The following is a 16,492-nucleotide window of genomic DNA, read 5'->3' as shown; positions in this document are numbered from 1 at the left end:
TGAATCTTCTGATTTTCCTTGCATTTGTCAAACACCATCATATCAGCTTCAAGACAAGATCTTTGAATCATTCAAAATCCATGGCATGGACTTGCAAACTATTTTGAACTATCCAATTTCTTAGAAAACCAGTATGGTTGCAGGCAATCTGAGAAATTGCTTCCAACTGAAGATAAAACTTTATAGGACTAATTTATTTATTTTAACCAGCATAGATGAATGTGCAGATGCAAACATCCCAAGACTTCGACAGAAGAGAGTATTTGTAGCTCAGGGTTACAAAACTGTGGGGTCCTTGGTGCACTCTAAGCTTAGTGGATTTTTTAGATGTTTCATTACCAAACTAGGTAACATCATCAGTGCACTGGTAAGAAAACCACCAACTCAGAGAGCAACTTGGACCCTGTGCTAACACTTCCTTTGCAGAATAAGGAAATAGTGTTGTATTGCCTCGAGACCATTTCTAGAGCAAGAATGCGGCAATGTAGTTTTTCGGTTGCTGGTTCTATAGGTCTTCATAAATAAAAAATAATGAAAAATATATTTTACTTCTTTTATGCTTTTGAATCCTGTGGGAAGAAGAGCAGGATAATGAATTAAATCTCCTATTATGACATTTTAATGGAATGAATTACAATCAATAACTTTCAGGATGACTTTGCACAATGTATGCTTTTTTCATATACATTTTGTTGAAATGTATTACTCCATCCTGAATTTTTAATGTAGTTTTACTTAGTGCCAAGCTCTCTGCATGATCAAGGAAGCAAGAATAATAACCATTTCAGTGAGGAGTTTTAATGCAAGAATTAAATAAGGGACAGAATCAAGAAAGAATTAGGAAATTACAGCCATTTTACTGCCAGGGTAATTATCTAGTATCTTTGAACATTTAATTGTAGTGTGTATTTTTAATTGTATTTTTTGAATTGTAAGCTGCCCAGAATGACTGATTGAGATGGACAGCTATGCAAATTGATTGATTGATTGATTGAATGAATGAATGAATGAATGAATGAATGAAACTTTAAATCTCTTCTTCCTTGATTTTTTACAAACTGACTGAGCCTTCCCTTTAAGAGGGAAGCTCCAAATTGAGCTGCTGTCCCTTCCTTAGTTGTTTATGTCTACTGATTTTTGCAACCCCCACAGTCTCTTGCATCAAACAAAATCCTAGTTATTAGGCAACTTAAGTTAAAATCTTGGTGTTCTAAGATTAAATAGCACAGGATTGACTGATGCTGGTGGCAGTGATGGTTGTGACTAGATGTCATCTAAGGGTGATTTTCATCTTAACTGTGGCTTAGCATAAACCCATTCTTTGTGAACTACCTAAATATTTGTCTCACCATCTGAGATCACCTAGTTAACTGTATCTATGTTGAACATGAACAAAATTCAGGTATCTCGCAAAGTTCATCTTGTATCTGACAAAGATCATTAGATTCTCACAACTACATAGTGAGTTTTATAGTTAGTGTACTCTTAGTGTTATTTTGGGTTTTTTTTGGTCTCCCACAGTTGGCCTATTACAGGTAGTCCTTGACTAACAACCACAATTGAGCCCAAAATTTATGCTGCTTAGTTAATTAAGTGAATTTTGCCCCATTTTACGACCGTTTTTGCCCCAGTTGTTGAGTGAATCACTGCAGTTGGTTAGTTCCTCAGTTGTTAAGTGAACCTGGCTTACTCATTGACTTTGCTTGTGAGGTTGCAAGAGATGATCACATGACACCAGGGGACTGCAACCGTCATAAATATGAGTCAGCTGTAAAGCGTCTGAATTTTGATCACATGCCTGTGGGATGCTGCAAAAGTTGTCAAAAATGGTTCTAAATCACATTTTTTTCTGTATGATTGTAACTTCAGACAGTCACTAAATGAACTATTGTAACTCAAGGACTACCTGTATTTGAATTTTTGTAACAAGCTTTCCCATTTTTTTTTGTTAAGTAACTTCACCTTAAGCTTTGTTTGAAAAGGCACAGTGTAAATCTCTAAAAGTACACGATATTGGTTATTACAGGATGCAATATAAAATACACCCTTAAAATAATACCAATAATAATAAAATAGCAGTGGAAAGCAACTATAATAATAATAGCCTTTGTGGAGTGAAAATACTAAGAATGTAACCAAGGGATTATTTTGATGCACCAATATAAACGATAAAAGCTAGAGGATGATAAAATATCAGCTCGGTATTTTCAATTATTCAAAATTCAGGTAAACGTGTGGGAGTTTCCACGGCTTATTCCCCATCTGTGTGAATTTGATACATAGTCCTCCATATAACATATTTAATCCATAACTATTTCCATGGAGTTTCATTGTAACAGCAAAGGATTTGGCAATCCCAAAGATGCTTTTTCAAAAGTTAATTGGACTCTGATTTTCCTTGAAGATGTTTCACTTCTCATCCAAGAAGCTTCTTCAGTTCATGAACTGAACTGAAGAAGCTTCTTGGATGAAAAGTGAAACGTCTTCAAGGAAAAACAAAGTCCAGTTGCCTTTTGAAGGAAAAAAAAAGAGCACCTTTGGGACAACCATGACTTGGATGGCTGAGAATCTCCACAGACAAAGATATGTATCATATAGTGTAGATATGTATCATATAGTGCAGATATGTATCATATAGTGCAGATAGTACTAGATATGTATCATATAGTGCAGAGGTCTCCAACCTTGGCAACTTTAAGACTAATGGACTTCAACTCCCAGAATTCTCCAGCCATGCTGGCTGGAGAATTCTGGGAATTGAAGTCCACAAGTCTTAAAGTTGCCAAGGTTGGAGACCTCTGATATAGTGGAAGACATTCAAAAGTCATGGTCGTTTCCAAACATGTATTTTATTTTATTTTTCAAACATTGCCTTTAAAGATCAATAAAAGAAAAAGAAAGAAAAACAACATACTGCCCCAGAGATGATGGGAAGGGAAGATTGGCATCTCCTGTGGAACCCTGTTTCCTATTATGGACTTCTCTCTTTTCTTCACCTCTCAAAGTTGATGGAACAAGCAACTTTGCTTATAAGGCATTTCTAGTGGCTGATGCAGAGCTTGGCCCAAAGTAGGACCAAAACACACAAGTCAATGTTAAACCCATCTGCTGCATGGACCTCCTTGCAAGTGTTCATGAAAACCACAGTGAACCGACAACAGACCCCGAAGGATAACATTTTTGGTGGCACTTGTCTTCAGTTGAAAATGCTTTATTTCACCGACTTCTTAATAAAAAGGAAGGGGGAGCACCATGGAATTTGTAATACTGATAAATATATAGTTATTAATATGGATAATGTTTATCTCTATATACAAAAATTTCTGTACACATTTATAGACAGGATGAGCATTTTGGAGGAAGGTGAAGAGTTGATGCTTTTGAGAGCACTTTGGATTTATTTTTTTTAAATGCTTGCCCTTGTTGAGGGAGGGGGGAAAACACTTTTTGAAAAATTAAATGTCCTGCAAAATGAACCAGTCCTGGAATGTAAATATTTTTGACTTTTGACTTTTTCCTTAAGAATGAAAAAAACATTGAGTTTTCACACTGCAATGGATGAAAGGATACCACTTAGGAAATACAAGGCATCTGAACGATGATACAGCAACCGATCCATCAAAAATGAAGGCATTTGACATTTATATTCAGACAAACTCAGTTCCGTGTTTTACTCATCCCTGGAAATTCTTTTTTCCCTGCATTTTCACAGGTTACATCAGCCTAACAGAATCACCTGATGGATGAGCTGGTCCCAGCTCCCATTAAATTGATTTCTTTCATCAGTGATCATTTATGAATGAAGCAAATCAACAAGTTACTTAAACAAAGACTCTATCCCATTATTAGTGCATAGTCAATACAAATGGACAATCTTTTATTTCCGTTACATGCCAATTTCACACATATTTTTTTTTATTTAGGATCCTATTCCACGTATGCACTGATTTGCAGGGCTTTTTGTAAAAAAAAATCTTCTCAAAATATGTACTTAAATACATGTTTCTTTTCAAAATAGATTTAAAATGTACATTTTCCTTCAAAATACACATTTAAATTTCATAAACAGTGTTGCAACATTTGGTGAAGTGTGATAACTAATAGAAAGCAAAGCTGTACTCTTTATACAATATTTGAAGGACAGATCAAGTCATTCCATACAGGAATTTGGAAATATCAATTCCATTAAGATGGAAGAAGAGGTCAGAAAATCTTAAAACATTGTGGCCATGATTAGTTGTTCTCTTAAGATGGAAACACAACTGGATTCTTTAGCTGTATATCTGTTGCCATGTTGTTCCTTCCTCAGGAAATAAATCTACTCGATAACGCTGCTTTTACTTATTCATCCACGTAACATAAATGGGGGAGCACCATTCCTATGTGCACCCATTATTCCAGGGGTCTCCATAAGACTTGTGGACTTCAATTCCCAGAATTCCCCAGGAAGGCCACAGGTTTTAAAATTGCAAGATTGGAGACCCCTGTGTTATTCTCTAGGGCAGGTGTGTTAAGGTGGAATTTGCAAATTTGCAAACAAATGGGAGTTTTCCCCATTTGATATTATAACATCTGGATCACAGTGGATCTTCAAATCATTTTAGTCAAAGATCATCACCTAGCAGTCCCTTTTCCTGTGCATGTACAACAACATTTTTGACAACTGCCTGTACAATCCTTCCTTCAATCCTTTAATGGTCTTTGAAACCATACATTCTTGAGAAATCTCATAGGAGCCCTGGTAGCGCAGTGGTTAGAATGCAGTAGTGCAGGCAAATATTTGCCTTCAAACTGCCCACAGTATAGAATTCGATCCCAATGGGGTCAAGGTTGATCCAGCCTTCCATGCTTCCGAGGTTGATAAAATGAGGACCCAGATTGCTTGGGGGCAATGTGCTGACATTGTAAACTGCACAGGGAGTGCTGTAAAACACTAAGGAATGGTATGTAAGTCTAAGTGTTACTGTTATTGCTATATCTCCCAGGACATTTCTTCCCAAATCTGCTTCCTTGTCATTCAGTCTCACTGGCAGTAATGCTGATCTGTGTTTTGTAAGGTAACCATTCATAGAATTGTCATATCTTTTATAGTCTACCGTTTAATGTTTATATTACAGCATAAGTCCCTTTTTTTCCCTCTTGATCTCTCATCTTGTTTTGTTTTTTCCCCCTTCAGGCTAAATGAAGGCAATTCTTTCAAGCATTCTTCACAGGACTTTTCAAAACACGCCTTCATTCTGGTGAACATCATCTCCATTTGGTCAATGCTTATCTAAAAAACTGTTGGCCAGGGTCTGCATTATTTATCTGGTTATTTCCAAATCCCAAACTCTCTCATCTCTTGTACTCTGGACAGTTTCCAAAGAGGAAAACTCTTATTTCTTCTGCTTTGTGACTACATTCATCGAAGATTTCACTCTATCTTCTTATACACACCTATCATTTTCAGCTAAGGGACTGGCATTCTAATAGGAACACTTAAATCTTTGAAATATATATTTTCCCCCTAAAGTGCAAGAAAACTTGAGCAGAATGGATGATCCATACAGAATGCATACATGCATGCAGGTGGCAGCTGCTTTCTTAAAAGAGGTATTTTCCTGATAATAGCTGAAGGAACAAGAATGGTTCTTACAAAGTGGTATCACCCTTATTCTTTAAAACAAAGCGTGTGTTTCCCTTTTAGAACTATTTCCTCCTCTATGCAGAATTGTTTTGTTTCAAGGCAATAGGTCAAACAAATATATCCATAGACCCATCTCATTCCCAGTCAATCTTACTTGACTAAATTTGGTGACATCCATCAGGAAAACTTTCTAATGGAATTAGCAACTGGACCCTAAGTAATTCCTTTGTGGATGTGTCGCTTTGCCATTTAGGAAAATACAGCAGAGGATGTGGGAACATATCTTGCCATCATGGGCTGGGGATAATGGGGAATGGTGTCCAATAATGTATAAAAGAGAGAACCACAAGTTCCTCAATCTTTTATACCGGAACCTATAGAAGAGTTTTGATTTGAATAGCTAAAGACTTTTCCTGTCTTCATCCCATCAGCCTCTCCAAGGTAAAAGAGGGGTGTGTAGAAAAGATGAATTTGAGGACTGGAATATTCTCCCCGAGATTTTAAGTTAAGCCACAGGGGAAGAAATGACTCATTTAGAAGCTCTTAACGGTCTGTACTTTTGAGTCAGGAAATGTAAGCTCTGGTAACACCTCTCAAAATAGCAGCTCAGGTGATGCGATAATGAAAGCAACAGATTCTATGCTCAAAAACCGATATCTTACCCATAGAATAATGTCGGTTTTCTGAATATGAGCAGTAACATAAAAAGGAGCTTTTAAAATATTCTCACAAGTGAAATGAGCGCCTCCGTTTCTGTGTTGGACCATACCCCGTTTGTAAAGTTAAGTACTTCTATAGTGTAGGTCAGTTCTTGCACAACAGAGAAGTTGATTGTTAGACTATTTAGTTCAGGGTCTCCAAGCTTGGTACTTTTTAAGACTTATGGACTTCAACATTTGCATTCTTTTGAACTGCTAGGTAGGTAGGAGCTGGGGCAAGTAACAAGAGCTCACCCTGTTGTGTGGCACTCTTGTGTTGAACCCAAGCTGTCAGCTTTCCAGCTGACAAATTCAGTGTCTTTAACTGCTGAGCCAGCACACCCCTCTATATAATCTAGCCTAAAACAAATATATATGGGCCTTTTCCAGAGCCGGCTTTGATGCCCTCCCATCAGCTCTACTGATTGGAAGATTTCATGGGTCCTTATTTGAAGAGACTTTGCCCTTGTGGATTCAAGAAGGAAGAACTCTCACCCATGACCTCATTCAGGATGCTTTTTAATGACGTTCTCTGATCGCCCCAATCTCTTCCAAATATAAGACCCACACTGATAAATTTTATGCTTATTATTTTTTAAGTGATGCTAACCACATACTTGCATTTCAGATGGCCAAATACCTTCACCAAGGTGCAAAACTGTGCAAAACTTTCAGTTAGATATGTTGTTTTGTAGTCCTGTTGTTTCTTCCCCTTTCCTAATAATGAATTGTTATGTCAAACTATATTATGTTATTGTAAAAGATGGTCAAAGATTGTATTAAAGATTTGAACTTAAAAAATATCTCATGGAATCAGAGAAATAGCCATTTCCAACTGACAATTTCCAGAGGCATTGAAACTACAGCTCCCAGGACAACCAGCAATCAGAATTCTAGGCGCTGTAAATGCCAACATATCTGAAGGCTGCAAAACTGGGGAATCTTTTGCTCAAAACTGTCCGGCTGTAGCAAAATTGTAAAAGAAGATGTGAAATAGACTTTCCAAATATAACCCTTCTTCAAGTGGTCTCCCTTGCTCTATCGTCTACAAATAGATACATATCTTGAAAATAAGCACCACACAGGTTATTCAGCTTCAATCAACCTGAAAACAACACCTTGCTTTCTAATAAAATTTATATACATATAAAAACTCCTCACCTTGTTTTCCTTGACAGAATATGATACACGAGAATTGCATCAGAACCTGCCTCTTCAAACCTTTTAAAGGTATTAGCATCAACCCCACCAAAAAGAGGGTTTCTCCAATTAGAAGTACATCCCATTACAGCGGTTCCATGGTATTCAGTGTTAATTGGTTCTGCGAGGTGGGACAGGTACTAAAAAGTACAAGTGCCAAACAAGTCAGGTGACTTACCACATGAGCTTTGTTTTGGTTGGGAAAAACTTTCTGCCTATCCTTTTTCCTATGTCAGTGACCTTCCCAGCATGGCTGACTTCCTGCCCAGTCTCTGTAGCCATCCTCCTTTTTCTTTTGCAGTGTGCTGAATACCAAAGAAACTACAAGTACCGGGACAACATTTGTGGCACAGTGGTTATAGTGCAGTCCTGCAGGCTACTTCTGCCGATCACCGGCTGCCAGTAATTTGGCAAATTGAATCTCACCAGGCTCAAGGTTGACTCAGCCTTCCATCCTTCCAAGGTGAGTAAAATGAGGAGCCAGATTGTTGGGGGCAATATTCTGACTCTGTAAACCGCTTAGAGAGGGCTGTAAAGCACAGTGAAGCGGTATATAAGTCTAAGTGCTAGTGCCATTTTTGCACCAAAATGCATCGAGTTAATGAAGGAGAGAAGCAACCTAGAACTTAGGAGAAATTTCCTGACGGTGAGAACAATTAATCAGTTGAACAACTTGCCTCCAGAAGTTGTGGATGCTCCAACACTGGAGGTTTTTAAGAAGAGATTGAACAACCAGTTGTCTGAAATAGTATAGGGTTTCCTGCCTGAGGAGGGGGGTTGGACTAGAAGACCTCCAAGGTCCCTTCCATCTCTGTTATTCTGTTCTGTTTGGTTCTCAGTACCAACCTTGATGAGTTTTGAAGTAGTTGAATACCGAGGTATCACTATATTGAGAAATTCCCAAGGGTTCACTTAGAGGGGAAACTTCTAAGCCAATGTTTCTCAACCTTGGCAACTTTAAGGTCTTCAACTTCAAAGGTATTTCCAAGTATATCATTTAAAGTTCACCAATCATTAAAGCTAGAACTTCTTTTCTTCTCTTATTTTCGCAATGAAAGAAGTGACTTTCCACAAGCAGAATATTTCTCTGAGCTCCCATATTCTGTATTTATATAAAATTGTATGCCAGGCTTAGCCTTTTTAACGTGCTAGTTGTACAAACTCTGCAAAAGCGCACATGGCATCTGTCTTTGCTTTAAACTCCAGACACCACATGTTGCTAGTCCCATTAATCAATCTTCATCTTCACATTCACATCCACAGGAGGAAGGAAAAGAAAAAGAACAGCCCTTCTGTTTCAGCCTCAGGTTCCCATCTGTTCTATCTTTCGATAATTCCATTCTGCTCACTTATTTAAATCTGGCACAACTACATGTTACACCTGGGCCTCTGAGGATTGTCCCTTAACTATACTGAACCAATTCCATTCTTACTTTTCCACACTGGCTTCAGGTGATGAAACATATAGCATCTGATAATACTTGACTTACCTATGATTTACATACTTGCCTCTGACCTTGGGAGCAGTAACAAAAGACATCACACACATCATCATCATCATTGTGCTCGGATACAAAAATCTAGGACTGTCCTCTCAAACTTGGAGTACTTGGAAAGTGATGTCCTAGGGCTCCTCAGAAGCATCATATCAGTTAGAAGCAAAATTTAGTTTTTTAATGAATTCTTGCTCCGTCACCTAAGATGTTTCTCAACTTAGCTCTTGAAAAGAACTTTCTGTCCCATCACCCATTTGGGATTACATTTATGAACACTTTATGTTATTATACACATTCCATCTTCCTTCTGAATGTTTCCGTACCTCTTATCTCTTTGCCCTACTATATTTAGCTGCTCCTTCTGGAGAGAGGCATCGTTTCACTTTCCCCAGAATTCACTGTGGAAGAAATGGCTTTATATCCCCCCCACTCCACTTTCTCCTCCAAAAAAAGGAAGAGATTCCAAAATAGCAGGTGCCACTGATGGCCATGGTCCTTCCATTCTCTCCTTCCCAAAAAGTCCTGAGATGTGACATTTGGGCGTTCTGGAGGGGGGAAAAAATCCAGAAAATGGTAGATGCATGAAATAATGTAAGCTGCCATGTCATTCCTAAAAGTATCGGCCTGGGTTTCCATTCATATTTATGCTTCGTTTTCCCCATTTTTCCCAGAAGGAATGCATCATCTTTATATCTGTTCTGTGAACCAACAGATCTTCTTTCCCTTGGCTAAGTCAATCAATATCCTGACCTAGAAAAATCTTCTTCCTTTACTGCATTTATCAACACAGTAACTAATGCTCTTTGTTGACAAGACTAAAAGTATTTTGAAAAAAACAAACAAACAGATTCATGGCCTGAAATCCAAAGATTTCAGAGGAAGGAGGTCAACATCACGGGTGCCACCAGGCACCTGAAGCCCCCCCCCTCTTTTTTAATGTGTGTTTTATGTCTCTCGTGCACCAAAAAGGAGCAGGGTCTCAATCACTTGAATGACAACTGCCACTTCAATGCTGTTTACTCCCTTATTATGGCTCCAGATGAAAACCATTCATTTACATCAGTATGATGCATTTCATAAAGGATACAAAGGCACATTAACAACTTTGCATTTTTAAAAAAACTTTTGCACATGGATTTGTCTACATCTTGTTGCCTGAAAACTGGAGGCTTTGGACTTTTTAAGTGGAATGGCCAAATGTTCTGAACAGGCAGGTCCTCCACATTTGGTAAAAATTTGCTTAGCCTATCTGGAGTGTCTGCGGCTCTTTAAACAAATGAATGGCGCACCTCAATTTTCATGCAGAGCACATCCCCTGCTCTAATGCTATTCTGCATTAAAAACTCCTCTAGTAATTATCTCAACAGATACCTTGCACCAAGAGTGGGAGATGTAGAAATAATCTGTTTAGCTTGGCTGATGGAGCAAAAGAAAGAAATGAGATCCAAGGTCTTGGATTCTTATAAAACCATACCTGCGCACCCTTCATATTCTTATGCTGGCACCTTTCAACACTAACTCCTGTAAGTTCTGACTCCAAGCCAAACTGCACAAATAAAGCTACCTATTCCAAACCCAACCAGCTCACCTTTCCAAAGCATAAACGTCTTCCCACCACATTAGTCATAAGTGCCGAAAACAGCTATCCGTCACTGCGTTTTCATTCCAAAACCGCCACCAACACACACAGGAAAGTCTACACTTGACTCTGAAACAGAAATATCTGGATTAATAAAGACCTTTCCTTTCTCCCTCATGCCCCTTTGCTTAAACATGCTTATGAACTGATTCTCTTCTGGCTCACATGCTTGTTGGTGATCTGTGAAGTCTGCTTCCGTGCATGAGTTATTGTGGCAAACTTGTTGAAGGGGTTGCACTACTGAGAGTTTCATGGGTTAGATAGCCCTACTTGGAAAGATGCCTGACAGGGGCTGCAGTCTGCAGGCACCATCATTCTGGAAATTTTCTGACAGGGAGAACAATTAATCAATGGAGTTGTGGGTGCTGCATCACTGGAGGTTTTCAAACATAGACTGGACAACCGTTTGAGTGGGATGGTATAAGATCTCCTGCCTTTAGCACAGCGTTGGACTAGATTCTATGGTCTAAGTAAGGCTCTTCCAAAGCTTGTTTGGAACAAAACACTCCAGTGTATGGTTACGGTGGTTATGAAGAATATCTGAACACCTTCATTTGAAAGAAAGATACACATGTGCTTTCTTCCTCTTAGATGACTGGGGTTTTGTTCTGTTTTTACAGCAGTTTTCCTGCCACATAGCAATTTATAAACACTCTTTGGAGGCAGGCACTCATTTGGAGACAAGAAAGAGGTGGCTATAAAGACAGAATGAAAACTGTACAAGTCCAATGAGCATTTGAGTCCCATGTTGCTTTCCCAAAGACTGCAACTGCAGGCTGATCCTTTTTTTTTTTTTTTTGCCCACAAAGCATCTTAAGCTTTCAGAAGAAAATTCCATTGCTTCCTCCAATCTCCTGTGGCCGTGTTGACAGGGGCTGGATTTTGCTTGTGGTCTGCTGCCTGTAGTGCTCGGTTCTTTCCAGCCGATGAGTCTTAGGGTCACAAGGAGACCCACCGGAGATGCCCATTCTGCACACCAGTATCCATATACATAGAAATGAGACGCAGGTATCAAACTCATGGCTGGCATATGCACAACACTGTGTACATGGGTTGAGTTTGTATAGGCTCTGCTCTGCTGGCAACTAGAGAAGCAGGAGGAGGAGGAGGAGGAGGATAGGAACAAAAATGAAGGTAGAGAATGAACAACATAGTCCTTGTATCTTGCCTTTTTTTCATTTTTATTCCATTGCATTGCTTTGTTTTCTTTCTCTCTCACTCACTCTAATTCAAAAAAAAAAGTCTGGGTGCAAAATGCAGGTTTGGCCCAAACCCAATACAAACACTTGCCTTTGGGATGCTTGGACAAGATGCTATCTGGTCTCCAGTGAATCCAGATATTCCAGCGCTATGTCATAGCAGAAGTGGTACTGTTCCTTTAAAGGAAAGGGAAAACAAGAGAGTGAGTACATGCAAACTTTATCCTGCTAAAGCTATTGTAGAAAAAGGTGGAAAAGATTTGCCGGGATAGAAAATGGGAGATGACCTTGGAAACTGAATGAAATGGGGAGCACAAATATGATTTAAGCTCAGGAAAAGAAGGGAATATTAAAAAAGAAACTTGAACTGGCTTATCTTTAGTTCTCTATGGTATAAGAGTTAATATTCATCCTTGTGGCCAACAGAAGAATTTTGGCTTTGGTGCTACTGCTGAAATGGCGGTTGGAGTTCTAGTCTTGTCATGGGACAATATTAACATGTGCAGAGGACTCTTCTCATTAAGAATATTGGGGAGAGCCAGGTTATTTGGGATCATGGGGGGAGGAATGGCTTTGATGTGGGACTCTGGCCCTTCTAGTGGAAGCTTGGAATACCCTTCCAGTGGAAGCCATATGGGCTTGGAATACCCTTCCGGTGGAAGTCACAGGCTTGGAATACCCTTCCAGTGGAAGCCATATGGGCTTGGAATACCCTTCCGGTGGAAGCCACACGCTTGGAATACCCTTCCAGTAGAAGCCACGGGCTTGGAATACCCTTCCAGTGGAAGCCATATGGGCTTGGAATACCCTTCCAGTAGAAGCCACGGGCTTGGAATACCCTTCCAGTGGAAGCCATGGGCTTGGAATACCCTTCCAGTGGAAGCCATACGGGCTTCAAATACCCTTCAGGTGGAAGCCAGATCAAGCTGGCATTATTTGACTTTGGTCCCCTGATTTCTGCTCTCCTGCTCTTGGCATATTATCTACAGGTAGTCCTTGATTTACAACCATTCGTTTAGTGACCCTTTGAAGTTACAATGGCACTGAAAAAAATGACTTGTAACTGGTTCTTGCACATACTGTAGAACCATCCCAGCATCTCCATGGTCATGTGATAAACATTTGGGCACTTGACAACTGGCATGTATTTACAATGACTGTAGCATCCCAAGGTCATGTGATCACCATCTGCAACCTTCCCAGCTGGCTTCCAGCAAGCAAAGACAACGGGGGAATTTGGATTCGTTTAGCGACAGTATAATTGACTTACTTGCAGTGATTCAATTAACAAAAAAAAAGATGCAAAATTGGGAATGACTCAATTAACAACCAGCTTGCTTAACAATGGAAATTTGGGTTCCTGTTGTGGTTGTAAATCAATGACTATCTATGTAATCTGATTATGTTTTGTTCTCTACTTCTTGGTTAGCATTGTTTGCTATTTCATATTTTAGCTAACTGCTTGCTACATTTGGTGGCGTGGATTGCAACCCACCCCAAGTTCTCTTAGGTAATGAGTTGTTTATAAATTCTTTTAATAAGATAATAACATAATAAATAAAAAGAGCTACCAGAAAGTGGTCCTGGGAGAAGATTATTTAATCTTGGCTGTGGTCTTAACTTGAAAACCCTGCTTGACCATTAAGGGAAACAATAATTCAATATTGTACCTGCAGATAGGGTTCCCTTCTCTCACTTGATTAAAATTTAATTCAAATTAAATATATTTTTTTAAAAAGGGAGGGTGCTGAAAATTCATGTGAGATTTCAACATTATTACATGTCATCTCAGGATGAGCTTGCCAATATTTTTCAACAACTACAACCTAACAAAATAAGATTGCATAATGACACCAGAGATCTGAAAAATTGGCAACCCCTAAGATAAGCCTTTGGTTGATGCAGGAAGTGGCTTTTGGTTTTTGCAGTCCGAAAGGGAGGTGACTTACTACCTACTTGTCAAAAAGCCTAAATTATATAGGAGCAACCATTTCATGAAAATCCTTTTTATGTTTAGTTTAAAACAACAACAACAGGGCAGCTGTTTTCAGCTATGGCAACTAAGTTCTGAAAATAGTAAATCCCTGTCTAGGAAGAATTAAGTTATAGCAAAAAGGTTCCAGTGATAAGGTAATTGTGACAAAGATCTACAGTACAACTGATTAAGTTATTCCCTGTAAATTCTAAACAATGTTCTATTGCAGAAAGTGATCTAAAGATGCCATGAATCCTTTTATTCAAAATCTAATCACATCTCAGAGTGGGTGGTAGGGGAAGAAAAATAAATAGCTCAAGAAGTACTGCATTATTCCAGTTAGGAAAATATTTAAAAAATCATGGTCTTGAACTCTCTGAATTTAAAAGCAAGAATGATGTAATCATTGAATTGAATAAACATGGGGATAGTTGTGTTGAGATACTTCTAACCCAGAAGTATGGAAGAAAGACATTCAATGTTCCATAACATGTTACAAGATAACTCACAATTCACAAACTATTATATGGGTCGGGACACAATTATCTTTTCATTTTCACACTTCTCTGAATTTTGTAATACAGCTCTTATAAAATGCACTCATTTCTCACACCAAGCAAGAGAAAGTATGTTAGGTAAGGCAATATTCAAAACTGGGTAATAGTAGGAAGCCTACACTAATATATGCAAACGGATGTAGAAACCAGTTTAATGTAGCAGGTTTATCTTTATGAAAATAAAAAGAATTAGAAACTTGTAGAAACTGAGGTTGGCAGATCTTCTACCTCTAATCTAACCTCAGGCCTTTTATGTCCTATTTTATTCAACAGAATAGTTGTGAGGTTGAAATCAGAGGGGGGGGGGAGGAAAATACTTATGCTATTCTGACCTACTTGGAGAAAACAACAAAGTATAAATGTAGGCATAAATAATAACCTAATTCCCATTATTCTTTCTACTCAAAGAAGCTAGAAAAGTATAACAGTATTAGCTACAGTTCTATACACACCCTACCAAGTTGTGTGTGTAGACATGCCTTTGAGGTAATCCGGATTCTTGAATCTTGACTCTGGAAATGGTTTGCCATTGCCTGCTTCCTCGGATGGAGAGAGTGACTGGCCAAAAGTCACACAACTGGCTTTGTGCCTAAGCAGGATTAAAAATCCTGGTCTTCCAGTTTGTAATCTGATGCCTTTAATGTCAAGTGGTTGAAAAAATATTCCCAGATGTGATTGCTTACTGAGTAATGATCTACAGATTTATTGTATGGCTTCTGCCTACTCCACCAGGTTTAATATAGAAGCTGGAGGGAGGGGAGAGTAAAGGTTTCCCCTGTCCAATCACGTCCAATTCTAGGGGGCAGGCTCATCTCTGTTTCCTAGCCAAGGAAGTAACCATTGTCTGAAGTTGCTCCCATGGTCATGTGGCCAGCATGACTATACACCAAGGGACATGGAATGCTGTTATCTTCCCACCAAAGTGATACCTATTTATCTACTTGCACTTGCACTTTTTGAACTGCTAGGTTGGCAGAAGATGGGGCAAGAACGGGAGATCACCTCATCATGTAATACTTGAATTTTTCTGGTTAGTGAGCCAGTGTCATAACCATTAGGTCATCAAAGGTCCCTTCTATTAAACAATGTTGGAGTTGGGTATCACCTGACTTAGATAGAACAGAGAGTTGGGTGGCACTGAGGATCTGGCTGTTTTCTAGGCATTTAAGTCAGAGTTCTGCTACTATTGATGGTGAGTGGGGTCAACAGTTTAATCTTGGGTGTCGGGCAGTTTTATTGGGTTGTTTCATCTGTTTCAATCTTTCAAGCCACCCAGAATCAATCGAATGAGGTAGGTGGCTACAGAAATCATATGTATAATAAAATAAATACAGACACTCCATGTATGCGTACACATGTGGCGGGAGCAGCAGACTTTTGCAAATTCAATTAGTTTGTTGGTAACCTGTGAAGCAAAAACACCAGAGCTTCATCTGTGGGTGGACATCAGAAAGGAAGAGATCAAAGACATAATACTTTTGGATTGGAGAAAAAAAGATTCTATTCTTTATAGTAATGTAGAGAAATAAAATCCCAGCATCAGAGAAGGATGCATGTGGGGGCCAGATCCTTTAACAGGTGCAAATCAGTAAAGCTCTACTAATAGCAACACTCTCATTTACTCCTGTGGTGAGAGCATTAAGCTGAGTCTCAGGAATCAGATTTTGCAGGTTCAATAGAGGTTAGGGGAAGATTGAGTTCTGGTTGAAAACACTAGTTTGCATATCCTAATACCTTGCAATTTAGCCCAACAGGTTACCCAACTCCATGTCAGTTTACTTTTTTTTTAAATTGCCTTGGCTCCATCCTCCATCCTCTATCTTGCTCAATTGAATTTTTCTTTCTTTCTAATGCTATCAGAGCAACCTCTACAGGCATTTCATTTCGCAAGGGAGAAATTTCATAATCCACAATTCAAAATCCAAATCTTGTATTTCCCCTCTGAAGCAATGTTTAAGGCACCCCTCCTCTTTCTTCTTCTACAGAACAGAAAATCTGCCCAATATCTTCCCCCATTAGCTGAGGCTGCTGGGAGATATAGTTCATAACAATATAAAAGATCTATTTTGTTTGTACGGGACACTTTGAGAGGGAAGTGATGG

General features: G+C 38.9%; 1 protein-coding gene across 4 annotated transcripts in view; it reads right to left on the bottom strand.

Moving 5' to 3' along the window:
- Positions 1–2,830: 2,830 nt before the first annotated feature.
- The window catches only part of PTPRU (protein tyrosine phosphatase receptor type U), a 397,711-nt gene continuing 384,049 nt past the window's right edge, over positions 2,831–16,492 (bottom strand). For all 4 annotated transcript variants that reach the window (XM_087970795.1, XM_087970796.1, XM_026679426.2 and 1 more), the window contains 2 exons: positions 11,950–12,035; positions 2,831–11,744 (listed from right to left, as the gene is read on the bottom strand). In XM_087970795.1, the coding sequence (XP_087826921.1) occupies positions 11,973–12,035 (63 nt within the window). In that variant the 3' untranslated portion in view covers positions 2,831–11,744; positions 11,950–11,972. The remainder of the gene's footprint in view (positions 11,745–11,949; positions 12,036–16,492) is intronic.

This window comes from Notechis scutatus, chromosome 8, assembly GCF_049901735.1.
Source record: "Notechis scutatus isolate UNSWTSFEM ecotype Mainland chromosome 8, rNotScu1.2, whole genome shotgun sequence".
Taxonomy (NCBI): Eukaryota; Metazoa; Chordata; class Lepidosauria; order Squamata; family Elapidae; genus Notechis; species Notechis scutatus.
The sequence above is the reverse complement of the archived record's forward strand: the minus strand, read 5'-3'. Positions and strand labels throughout refer to the sequence as shown.